Raw genomic sequence first — 13434 nt, 5'->3', positions numbered from 1 at the left:
AATTTTTTTTTACCTAATAACATGGCCTCAAATAATATAAAACAAACATTAAAAGAACTACAGATAAAAAATAGGCAAATGTATAATCACAGTGAAAGATTTTGTTTTTCTAAAGATTTTTTTTTTATTGGGGAAGAGGAACAGGACTCTATTGGGGAATAGTGTGTACTTACAGGCCTTTTTTCCAAGTCAAGTTGTCCCTTCAGTCCCAGCCGTGGAGGGCTCAGCTCAGCTCCAGGTCCAGTTGCTGTTGCTAGTTGCAGGGGATGCAGCCCACCATCCCTTGCAGGAGTCGAACCAGCAACCTTGTAGTTGAGAGGACACACTCCAACCAACTGAGCCATCCAGGAGCTCAGTGACAGCTCAGCTCAAGGTGCCGTGTTCAATCTTAGTTGCAGGGGGCGCTGCCCACCATCCCTTGCGGGACTCAAGGAATTGAACTGGCAACCTTGTGGTTGAGCCTGTGCTCCAACCAACTGAGCCATCCGGGAGGCAGCTCGAGGAGTTGAACCGGCAACCTTGTGGTTGAGAGCCCACTGGCCCATGTGGGAATCGAACAGGCAGCCTTCGGAGTTAGGAGCATGGAGCTCTAACCGCCTGAGCCACCGGGCCATCCCCCATAGTGAAAGATTTTAACACACTTCTTTCTGTAACATAAAAAAAGAACACAAGAATCAGAAAGAATAGAGAAGATGTGAACAACATCAACAAATGAATTTAATAGGCATATATAGAACACTGCAGCCAACACCTGCATGTTTGACTTTCTATGCGAGCACATAGAGAACATTACCAAAATTGACCATGTAAGGGACCACAAATAAAATCTCAGCTAATGTCTAAGGACTTAAATCAGACAGAGCATGTTATCTGATCATGAAATTAAAATGCAAGTAAGCTAGAAGTCAGCCATTAAAGATTTCTTTGAAAATCCTCATCTTTATGGAAATTTGGAAACGCTCCTTAACTAACCATAGGTCAAAGAAAAAATCGGAATTGAAAACAATGAAGCATTGGTGAAAGGTTTCCAATCCTTTGAGACTGGAAACATGACAAAGGGTCGTCCACTATCTCTACTTGTATTTAACACTACCAGAGATCCTAGACAGTGCAGTACGGCAAGAAAACGAGATAAAAGATCCTAGGATTGGAAAAGAAGAAACAAAAATATATATATATAAATTTTTCAGGTGGTATATTATGTACCTAGAAAATCCAAGAGCATATGTAGGTATATCATGAGCATTAATAAAAGTTTAGCAATTAAAGTCAATATACAAAAACCAATTGCATTTCTCTACACCAACAACAGACAGGGTAAATGATGTTTTTAGATACCATTTATCATAGCATGAAAATGAATCTATCAAAAAGTTGTGTAAAACTCATGGAAATAAAACCTTAAAATGTTGAGATAAATTTTAAGAAACCTAAGTAAACGAAGAGGTATACCGTGTTCATGAATTGGAAAACTCAATATTCTGAAGTTGCCAGTTTTTTCCAAATTAATGTATAGATCCAGTGTACAGTAGTTCCCCCCTTATCTGAAGGTATATGTTCCAAGACCCCCAGTGAATGCCTGAAACCACATATAATACCAACCCCTATATATACTGGGGTGTTATATATGTGCATATGTCCAGAGGGTGCCAAAAAAACATATACACATTTTAAGAAAAGAAAAAACTATTAAAATTGTAATACTCAGTATATACTGATAAGAAAAGATGACTACAAGTCATGTATATACATTTTGGGGGCACTCCTGATATATATACACATACATACCTTTTCACTTATGGCTTCTCTTTGGCATATCTGAATTACCAGCATCACTGCTCTTGTATTTGGGGGCCATTTTTAAGTTAAATAAGGGTTACTTGAACATAAGCTCTGCAACAGCACAACAATTGATCTGATAACTGAGATGACTGTTAAGTGACTAATGGGCAGGTATATCTTGTAGGATATTGAAGATACAAAGAAGTGTATGATACACTGAAAACTCTAATGATTTCATTCCAGATCCATCAGTGGTATCATCAGGGGCTACCTCTTGATCAGTATTCCACAGAGAATGCTATCTTGGTCAAGCACGGCCTGCAGTGGCCACTGCTAATCGACCCCCATAAGCAAGCCCACACCTGGATCCGTCGGATGGAAGGATCTAAGCTGCAAGAGCTCTCCTCTGAGGATAGCAATTACATCCAAAAAATAGAAAACGCTATGAAAATAGGAGGGAGTGTCCTCTTGCAGGTGTTTGTACACAATTGCCTAATTCCCTAATTCCAAGCAGTTGACACATATATTTATGCACTGGGCATAAAGACTGAGAGCTTTAAATGACAGATAACTTTGTCAGGGGAAAAATACTTGCATACATACTCATACAGTGAGTTTTCAATGTTCAGTTCTCTCAGAGCTTTCACTGGTGTCCAGATAGTGACAAGATTTACATTTTTTAAAACTGTCTTTTCAACTGATTTATTTGTAGTAAGATGCGTTTTTCATTTTTATCTATTGGGTTTTTCAGAATCTCCCTGAAACATTAGCTCCGAGTTTAAAGGCAATTTTGAAGAAGGACATCTATCAGAAAAGAGGGCAATATTTCATAAGGGTTGGTGATTCGGAGATTGACTACAATTCCAAATTTAGGTAATGTCTCGTAGTTAAACTGAGTCAAGCGTTTATATTTTTTGAGACAAACAATATTGAAGATCCTGTTTTTCAGTCCTGATAAGCTTCTCCTGGAGGAAAAAGTCAGACTGCATTTTGAATGTTCTTTTTATTTTCATGTTTCCAATTTTTGTGCTTTGTTCATTAGTATACAGAATAGAGGACAGACTTTTATTTATTAAGTCACTGCAAACCAGTATCTTTCAGAATGTGCCTGATGAACCCAGTTAGCTGCATGTCTTCAGAGCTGTGCAGGAAGGAAGGGCAACCAGCAGAAAGCCTGGTCTCACCGGCTCTGGAGGAGTTTGATTTGATCTGTTTGCCTAACACTTTATTTGGGCAGGAAAAGCTGCCTTCATGAAAAAAATCCCAAAATTCGTATTTGATATCTAGAGTGAAAAAATAGAGATTTTTGCCTAGACGGATAAAAACATTGTTTCCATGACCCAAGCAGTAATGGGTCTTCAGGAATTCAACTCCCACCGGACAGCTTCGCAAAGCACTCTGATGTAGTCAAATTTAATTACCACAAAAATATGATTCCCAAATGAATAAGACATTGGAGTTGTCGCTCACATGCCTTCTCTCCTTTACTGCATAAGCAGAAAGTTGCTGGGTCAGCAAGTAACCAGCAAAGAGAATGAGAAGATGATTTTAATGCTCCCTCGCCTGGCGCGGTTCACTTCTCTCCATGGCCTCTGATACACTGGCTCCTGACCACCTGGTCCTGACTCGTAAATCTGCTGGCTACTGGGCCCTCTCCCACGGGCAGGGACGCCACATCCTTGCGCCTTAGAATTCTCTCTTCCAGCTTCCTTTCTTCTGTTAATAAAACATTCCTCAAAACAACATTTCTAGGGACTCAAATAGGTGTCACTCAAAAAAGTGATCCCATACTTCTTTAAAGCTCTTGGTTAAAGTTAAATAACCTTTTTTCTTACAAGGACTTACTTAAAACCCCTTTGTTTAATGAACCCTGTGCAGAAAATAGCATTCTGCAGAATGAACTTTGGAAAACACTGCGTTAACCCATTCTTTCTTTCTCACTGAATATTATATGATTCATTAAACAACAGCTCTAGAAATGCTAACAGAGTAACATTTTCCTGAATTGACAACCTGGCCCCCATGTTTGAATTGGGTGTTTGAGGCGACTGTGGAGGGCAGTGTTTTAGACAGCACCCTGGCAACAGATCCCCCACTCTGTCACTTCCTGGCCATGTGGTACGGACAACTTATTGAACCTCTCTAAGCCTCAGTTTCACCTTTTCTAAAACAGAAAGAGGATTGTCCCTGTTTTATTGGGTTACAGTGAAGACTAAACAAGATCCATGATCCACTGCCACTGGTATCACCCTACTCCAAGCCACCTTTCGTCGCGCACATTTTAACGTGTCTCCCAGCCTCCTTGCCCACCTCCTGCTCCTGCACAGACTACTCTCAAGATAGCAGTTAGAGGGATCCTGTTAAAAACAGACCATGTCTGTCCTCTACTCAGATCCCTCCATTGGCTTCCTACCCTGGGTGAAAACCATAGACTTTACAGGGATCACAGGGCTAAACTCCTACTATTTAGCATTTTTCTTTACTCTGTCCTTTTGCTAAGACCAAAAAGAGCATGGACATAATTTATGGTTATATTTTTAAAGTCATAAATAGCAAATGTATTCGCATAGTATAAATTGAGAGCCCACTTGTGTACAAGGCTGAAACAACACTAAAAATTAATCTTGTTTATTTCCAGGAGAAGTATTTTTTCCATTAGTAAATAAATGTTTCATATTTTTCCTCTGCACATCCTTTGAATAACGGGTGCCTTTCTTGTGTTTTAGGTTATACATGTCTACAGAAATAGACAACCCCCATTTTTCTCCATCAGTTTATAATTTTGTTACTATGATCAACTTTATGGTAACATTCCAAGGTTTGCAAGATCAGCTCTTATCTACTATTTTAACTCATGAAGTTCCTCATTTAGAAAATCAGCGTTTCCACCTATTGAAGAGTATTTCTCTTGACACTATGACTCTTGAAGAACTGGAGCAGAAAACATTAAATTTACTGCAGAACACACAGGGTAAGTTATTTAGTCATATTAGGAGACCTTTGCATACCTTTGTGAAGGACGCAATAAAAGTTACAGACTAAAAGTTACAGACTGTATCCTGAATTGGCACCAAACGAACAAATCTCCATTTTCACCAAATAACTGATTAATATAGGTGAATCACCCCATTTCTAAAAGTAAAACATTGTGAATTTTGATGTTCCTCTGCTTCTAACTCTGCTTTAGTTCATGTCATAGGACATTTGCCACCATACATCGGTATAAGTTGTAAGGAAATCCTATGGAGACTGGTTAGTTTCTTCCTCACTCTGTGCCTATACTTCAGGGACCTGACTCTGTTAGGTAAATCAGGTTAGATTAGAGGGACCAACAGATTAAGTTTTCCCCAAGCATTAATAACCAAACTATAAAAGGACACAATTCAGTAACTTATATGTATATCCCATTGAAAAAGGATGTTTATGGAAAGAGCAGTGGAAATCATTTCCCTTTTCAGCACAAGAAATGTCTAAGAAACCGTAGTCTTTTAAAGTAGACAATATAATTTCTGAACAACTAAATATAAAGCATTATAAGTTTCTGGGGCACACTGATATAGCTGCTCCTAAAAGGTTTTCAGAATACCCAGTTTCAAAATGGAGGAGGGGGTCCCTCCCATACCAACAAGCAATGCGAAACCAGCTGGGTGTCCTCCCTTCTACCCGATTCTACACTATCTTCCTGAGCTAGCATCAGATTCCACAGGTTAAGCGTTCTGTCCTATAAGACTGCCCCCTAACGCCTATTTCAGACGCCAGTCACAAGCCCAGGGGGTCACCTGTACTTTCAACAGACCAGCTACAGGTTGGAACTTTCAATGACAGTAGAAATATGGACAAATCCTCATTTAGAAGTATATTTATTCATATGAAATTTTTTTTAACATTGTATTAGTTTCAGGTGCACAAAACAATGTAATAGTTAGACATTTATCATTTGTATCCCTCACACAGTGACAACCCCCCGCCCCCCATCCACTACCCCTCTGACATCACACACAGCCATTACATTTCCACTGTCTCTATTCCTAATACTGTACTCCACTTCTTGTAACTGTATATATATATATATAAAATTGTAGTTGACATTCATTATTGTTCAGCTTCAGCTTCAGGTGTACAGTGCAGTGATCAGGCATCTACATCATCCCTGAGGTGGTCTCCCAAATGAGACAAGTGTCCATCGGATACTCTACAAAATCTTTACATTATTGATTACATTCCCCAAATTGACCTTTGTATCCCCGTGGCAATCTTGTGGTTACCGACTGTGCTTTCTAATCCCCTCACCTTCCCCCTTATTCCCACCCCCCCCTCATCTAGCAACCCTCAGTTTTTCCTCTATGTCTCTGAGACTGTTTCTGATTAGTTCATTCATTTATTCTTTTCTTTAGATTCCACAGATAAGTGAGATCATATGGTATTTGTCTTTCTCTGTCTGACTTATTTCGCTTAACATAATGTTCTCTAGGTCCATCCATGTTGTTGCAAATGGTAAGATTTTCTTCTTCTTTATGGCTGCATAATACTTGTATAAATATACCACAGTTTCTTAATCCAGTCTTCTACCAATGGGCATTTCGGTTGTTTCCATGTCTTGGCTATTGTGTATAGTGCTACAATAAACATAGGAGTGCATACATGGTTTTTAAATTAGAGTTTTGGATGTCTCTGGATAGATACCTAGGAGTGGAATTGCTGGGTCATAAGGTAGTTCCATTTTCAGATTTTTGAGATACCTCCCTACTGTTTTCCATAGTGGCTGCACCAATTTGCAATCCCACCAACAGTGCACCAAGGGATCCTTTTTCTCCACATCCTCGCCAGCACTTGTTGTTTGTTGATTTATTGATAGTAGCCATTTTGACTGGGGTGAGGTGGTATCTCATTATGGTTTTTATTTGCATTTCTCTAATGATTAGTGAGGTTGAGCATTTTTTCATATGTCTATTTGCCATCTGTATGTCCTTTTTAGAAAAATGTCTCTTCATTCCTCTGCCCATTTTTTAATTGGGTTGTTTGTTTTTTTGGAGTCGAATTGAGTGAGTTTTTTTATAAATTTGGGATATTAACCCCTTATCAGATATATCATTGGCAAATATCTTCTCCCATTCAGTAGGATCCCTTTTTGTTTTATTGATGGTTTCCTTTCCTGTGAAAAACTTTTTAGTTTGATGTAATCCCACATGTTTATTTTTCCTCTTACTTCCCTTGCCCAAGGGGATGTATCAGTAAAAATCTTACTGCAGGTAATGTCTGTGATATTTCTTCATATGAAATTTTAAAGACGCATTTATGTCTGGAAGGATCTGACTTTATTCCTTTTCTATAATTTTCACCTTATAAGCTGTTTCTTTGTAACACGTGACTAAGCCATGCTTCTGATAATGACAAGGTTTCCATATCCATTTCTCTTGTAAGATTGACATCATTAGCTGGTAACTTCTTAGGGAGCAAAGCCAGGACATCTAAATATTAGGTGATATACATAGAAGGTGCAAAATGGAGCTTACAAGATTCAGAAGCACAGCCACTCCCATTTTATGAACCATTAGATCACAAATGACATATTTTGCTATAACTTTTGCCTAAGTTGGAGAAAAGATAGATTTGTTGAGACAAAGGAAAGTTCTTTACAATAATACACACCAGTGCACTATATGCTGTTATTATTCCTTTGGTGTTTATTCCCTACCATTTGTTCCTCATATTAGAGTCCAGGATATTTAAAAGACTAACCTTTTACTAATAGTGGTTTTAACAAAAAGTGTTCTTGGAAAACACTAAAGAAAAAGACTCCTTTAACCTGTATGTATTTTTCCTACTTCTTTTTCGGTTCTAGTAAAATAGGTCGTACTTACTACCTCTTTGTAAATATTTTATCTTTGGTGTGACTCCCCAGCCCCTGTGGGCAATGGTGTGGTAGGGTGGGGACTACGGGGGGTGCCCACAGCTTAGGTCAAGCTTCGCCTACCTCAGTAACAAGATGGTCTCCAGATCATGGAAGGTAATAATCCCATAGTTTCCTACAACGGTCCTGTTAATCTGTACTTAGTTCCAGATACCACATTTTAAGAGGTCTCTTTTCAAACTGAAATGTATCCAGAGATAAGTATCAAGAGTGATGAGGGTTCTAGAAATCATATCATTAAAAAAAAAAAAGCACTTGAGGAAAATGGGAATAAACAACCAATAAAACAGTAGCATTTATAATAGAAATATGAGAGCTGTCTTAAATATGTCAAAGGGATAGAATTATTATTATCTGGGTTTCTAGAGCAGTGTTTTTTCAAAAGGTAAGTGGAAGCCAACTACTGGGATGAGAAATCAATTTCATTGGCCATTATCAATTTTATTTGTTTAAAAAATAGAATACAATAGACAGTATCACGGTGTATCACATGAAATAATGGTACACTTGTTATTTTATGGAAATTTTATTTTTATTTTCTATATGTGTAGCGGATCACAGTGGAAATGTATTCCTTATGATGGAATGACTACTTTTCATGAGCCTATAATAAAAAATAGAATCCACAAACACTAAAGTTATATAAAGAAGAGATGAGGGAGTGAGAAGGGGGGCATGTGTGCTAGTTATCAAACTTATTAGAAATATGACATCTTAACCTAAGAGCTCATCTTTGAAATAGAACCAACAAAAAACCAACAGTAAAAACTCTTACATAAAGAGTACAGAATGAGGAAACTGCCATTTAATGGTCCAGCGGTTTTTATTTATTTAAATTTATTTGTTGTTTTTCTTTAGGATGTGTATTAGATGATGAGGAAATTGTAGACCTCTTAAGAGAATCCAAAATTACTTCAAATGAAATTTCAAAGCGCATCAATGCAGCAGAAAAAGCAGAAAGTGAAATTCAAGCAATTCGTAAAAACTATCTCCCCATTGCTACTCGAGGTGCCCTGCTCTACTTTCTGGTGGCTGGTCTGACACAAATCAATTACATGTACCAGTTCTCCCTAGACTGGTTTCATCAAGTTTTTGCGTTATCAGTAGTTTCCAGCAGCAAAGAACAAGAACACAGTTTCAAAAGGGAGAAAAGGTCTCCGAAAGAAGTTCAGGAAATTGCAAATCTCTCAAAAGAACCTAAGTTAAAATGTGAGGAAAATCCCTTAGAGAGGCATCTTAAAAATTCAATAAATGTGTTGACAAGAAATATTTTTAAGGTGAGACATTCTTTCATGTGAATTTTGAAAATGTATTTAATAGACAGATTAATCTAACAGTTATGTGTTCCCCATAGGTGGTCTCTTCGGCTCTATTTAATCAGCATAAACTTTGCTTCTCCTTTCTGCTTTGTACTACAATCATGCAACACAAGGCTAATGAAAGTCTACTTCAGGATGACATTGGCTTCCTACCAGATAAAGAATGGAACATCTTCTTATATTCTGGCATATGGATAAATATTCCAGGTGTGATGCCCCAGCCTAGACTTGATAGTAAGTAAAAGTAATTGCTCTCGATTTAGTAAAAACCCATTATACACGTTTCCCTGAAAAATACTAAAAGATTTCTAAGGTGCTCCAACTCAGTGCTTCTATATTTATCAAACTGAAGGCATCTTGAGATACGTGCAATGTCTAATTCATCATTGTATCCCCTACACTGTTGAGCATATAATTGGCACTCAGTAGTTTTGGAATGAATGAATAAATAAATGGCAATTGCTATAGTTATTGTCATCTTAATCTACATGATTATGGAGGCTGAGAAGTCCCATGATCTGTAAGCTGGAGAACTAGGAAAGCTAGGGGTGTAATTCAGCCTGAGTTCAAAAGCGTGAGAACCAGAGGAGCTGATGGTGTTAAGTCTGGTCTGGATCCAAAGATCATCTGAGAGCAGAAGAAGGTGAAGCTCAAGCGAAGAGCGTTATTTTGCCATTTCTCAGTTGTTTTCTCCTGGTTAGTTCCTCACTGGATTGGATGGTGCCCATCCATGTTGGCGAGGGCCATCCTCAAGGCAAATGCCTCCCTAATCATGGGCGCCAATTTCTACAATAAATCTCCTCACGTATCTCTAAATATGTCCTATTCTGTTTTTCTGGAGAACCCTAATAGAGTAAACACACACACACACACACACACACACACACACACACACACACACACATCTGTAGAGTATTCACAAAAGGAAATGAAAAGAGAATCATTGAATATAATTACCAAAAAAATCCATGAAATACAAAGGCAGTAAGAAACAAAAAGAGGGACATAAAAGCTACAGGACATCCAAAAAACAATTAACAAAATGGCAGTAGTAAATCTTTCCCTACAGATAACTATGTAAATGGACTAAACTCCCTGTTCAAAAGACATAGATTGGCTTAATGAATACAAAACAGAATATAACTACACGCTCTCGACAAGAGACTTACATTAAATTTAAGGATACACATAGGTTGAAAGTGAAAGGATGGAGAAAGATATTCTAAGCAAATGATAAGAGTAGAAGTGGCAGTACTAATATGAGGAAAATTAGATTTTTAAGGCAAAAACTTAAATTGTAAGAGACAAAGAAGGACATTGTATAATGATAAAAGGGTCAATTCTTCAAGAAGATGTTACAATGATGAATTTTTATGCATCAAACCTCAGAGCTGCTAATTATATGAAGCAAACATTGACAGAATTGAAGGGAGAAATAGCTGCAACACAATGACAGTAGGAGACTTCAGTACCGTCCTTTCAAAAATGGATAGAACAGGGGCCGGCCCGGTGGCTCAGGCAGTTAGAGCTCCATGCTCCTAACTCTGAAGGCTGCCGGTTCGATTCCCACATGGGCCAGTGTGCTCTCAACCACAAGGTTGCCTGTTCGACTCCTGCATGGTATGGTGGGCTATGCCCCCTGCAACTAACAACAGCAACTGGACCTGGAGCTGAGCTGCGCCCTCCACAACTAATACTGAAAGGACAACAACTTGAAGCTGAACAGCACCCTCCACAACTAAGATTGAAAGGACAACAGCTTGACTTGGAAAAAAAATAATAATAATGGGTAGAACAACCAGACACAAGACCAATAAGGAAGTAGAGGACTTGGACAACACTATAGACCACCAGAACCTAACTGATGTACACAGAACACTCCACCCAATGATAGCAACACTCCTGGATATGTTCTTCTCAAGTGCACATGGAACGTTCTCCGGGATAGACCACATGTCAGGCCACAAAACAAGTTTTAACAAGTTCAAGAAGATTGAAACCATATAAAGTATCTTTTCTGACCACAGTGGAATGAAACTAGAAATCAATAGCACATGAAAAATCAATATTAAAAAATCAGTTTCATTTCTATACAGTAACGACAAACATAGGATAAGGAAATTAAGAAAACAGTCCCATTTACAGTAGCATCAAAAAGAATAAAATACTTAGGAATAAACCTAACCAAGGAGGTGAAAGACTTCTCCACTGAAAACTATAAAACATGACTAAAAGAAATTAAAGAAGACACAGATAAATGGAAAGCCATGCCCTGTTCATGGATTGGCAGACTTAGCATTGTTAAGATACCATTACTAACCCAAAGCAATCTCCAGATTTAATGCAATCTCTGTCAAAATCCCAATGACATTTTTTGCAGAAATAGAAAACTTCTTCCTAAAATTCATTTGGAGTCCCAAGGGAATGAAAAGGAAATGAAAAGAGAATCATTGAATATAATTACCAAAAAAATCCATGAAATACAAAGGCAGTAAGAAACAAAAAAAGGGACATAAAAGCTACAGGACATCCAGAAAACAATTAACAAGGGACTCCAAATAACCAAAACAATTTTAAAAAAGAAAAGCAAAGTTAGAGACATCACACTTCCTGATTTCAACATATGTAGTTCCAGTAATCAACACTGGTTCTGGCATAAAGACAGCCAGAGATTAATGGAACAAAATAGAGACCCCAAAAATTAACCCATGTGTATATAGTCATATGATCTGCAACAAGGGTGCAAAGACCAGTCCATGGAAAATGGTCAGTCTCTTCAACAAAAAAACTGGATGTCCCCATGCAAAAGAATTAAATTGGACCCTTACACCAAAAACAAAAATCAACTCAAAATGGATTCAGACCTAAACAAAGACCTAAAACTATAAGACTCCTAGAAGAAAACATAGGAGAAAATTTTCATAACACTGGACAATGATTTCTTGGATATGACACCAGTGCACAGGCAACAAAAGAAAAAATAAACAAATGTAACTACATCAAACTTAAATACATTTGTGCATCAAAGCCCACAATCCACAGAGTGAAAATTCAACCTCTGGAATGAGAACATATTTTGAATTATATATCTGTTAAGGAGTTAATGTATAAAATATATATATATATAGTCTTACAACTCAACAACAAAAAAAATCAAATAACCCAATTTAGAAATGGGCAAAGGGCTTGAATAAACATTTCTCCAAAGATGTTATACAAATGGCCAACAAGCAAATGAAAAGATGTTCAACGCTGCTAATAATTAGGAAATGCTAATCAAAACCACAATGAGCTATCATCTCATACCCATTAGGATGCCTACTATCAAAATAATAATAAGTGCTGGCAACGCTGTGCTGATACTGGAACCCTTGTGCACCATTAGTGGGATTGTAAAATGATGCAACTGTAATGGCAAACAGTATGGGGGTTCCTCAAAAAATTAAAAATAGAACTGCCATATTCCATATTTGGGTATAAATCCAAAAGAAATGAAAACAGGGTCTCAAAGATATTTGCACACCTGTATTCATAGCATCACTATTCACAATAGCCGATAGGTCGGAGCAACCCAAATGCGCATAGATGGATGAATGGATAAACCAAATGTAGTATATACCTACAGTGGAATATTACCCAGCCTTTAAAGAAGGAAATCCTGTCACATGCTACAACATGGATGAAGCTTGAGGACATGCTAAGTGATATAAGCCAGTCAGAAAAAGGGCAAATATTGTTATCAGTCCACTTATATGAGGTATCTTAAAAAAGTCAAATTCATAGAACCAGAAAGTAGAGTGGTGTTGACCACGAGTAGGGAGAGGGGAAAACGGTTGTTTAATGTGTACAGAGTTTCAGATTTGTAGAAAAAGTTCTGGATATCTGTTTCACAACAATATGAATATACTTTACTGAACTGTACACTTAAAAATGATTAAGATGGTAAATTTTGTTTTTTAACCACCATGAAACGTTACCTTTTACGTAATTAATTATTATATAAAATGGCTTTTTCTCAACAACAAATATTTATTAAGCATCCACTTTGTAACTAAAAGGTAAAGGATATATCTCTTCCAATGTGACAATTTTTCCTTTCCCATGAAGGCTTATATGAAACGTGTAGAAATCGACATCTTCAGTGGTTATCAGGTTCCATGTGGAAGCAGTGCCAATATGTCAACAGTCAACTAGAAGCATTTTCTCTTCTATGCAAATCCCTCCTATCAAATACATCACAATGGAATGCTTTTAAAAACAGTAAGGCTGCATATTTTCTGATGAGCGTACCCTTCTCTTCAGAAAATGCTTCATCGGAGGACCGTGAAAAATCACCAGAGGAAAGTAAGAAAGCATTCAATGTTTTAGTCTAACTTGATTATATGTGTATGTAGATTATCAACTTGTAAGTGTAGTTCAATG

The 13434-nt window shown here is 37.5% G+C and overlaps 1 protein-coding gene across 1 annotated transcript in view; it reads left to right on the top strand.

Moving 5' to 3' along the window:
• Window positions 1-13434, top strand: part of DNAH14 (dynein axonemal heavy chain 14) — a 204067-nt gene that overhangs the window by 161363 nt on the left and 29270 nt on the right. Inside the window, exons 66-71 of the mRNA XM_074316462.2 lie at window positions 2026-2256; window positions 2534-2655; window positions 4509-4753; window positions 8552-8970; window positions 9048-9246; window positions 13120-13356. Coding sequence (XP_074172563.2) covers window positions 2026-2256; window positions 2534-2655; window positions 4509-4753; window positions 8552-8970; window positions 9048-9246; window positions 13120-13356 — 1453 coding nt within the window. The remainder of the gene's footprint in view (window positions 1-2025; window positions 2257-2533; window positions 2656-4508; window positions 4754-8551; window positions 8971-9047; window positions 9247-13119; window positions 13357-13434) is intronic.

This window comes from Rhinolophus sinicus, chromosome 6 (assembly GCF_057876585.1).
Source record: "Rhinolophus sinicus isolate RSI-liver-muscle chromosome 6, RSI-T2T, whole genome shotgun sequence".
Classification (NCBI taxonomy): domain Eukaryota; kingdom Metazoa; phylum Chordata; class Mammalia; order Chiroptera; family Rhinolophidae; genus Rhinolophus; species Rhinolophus sinicus.
Note: the sequence above shows the minus strand (reverse complement) of the source record. Positions and strands in the feature narration are given on the sequence as shown.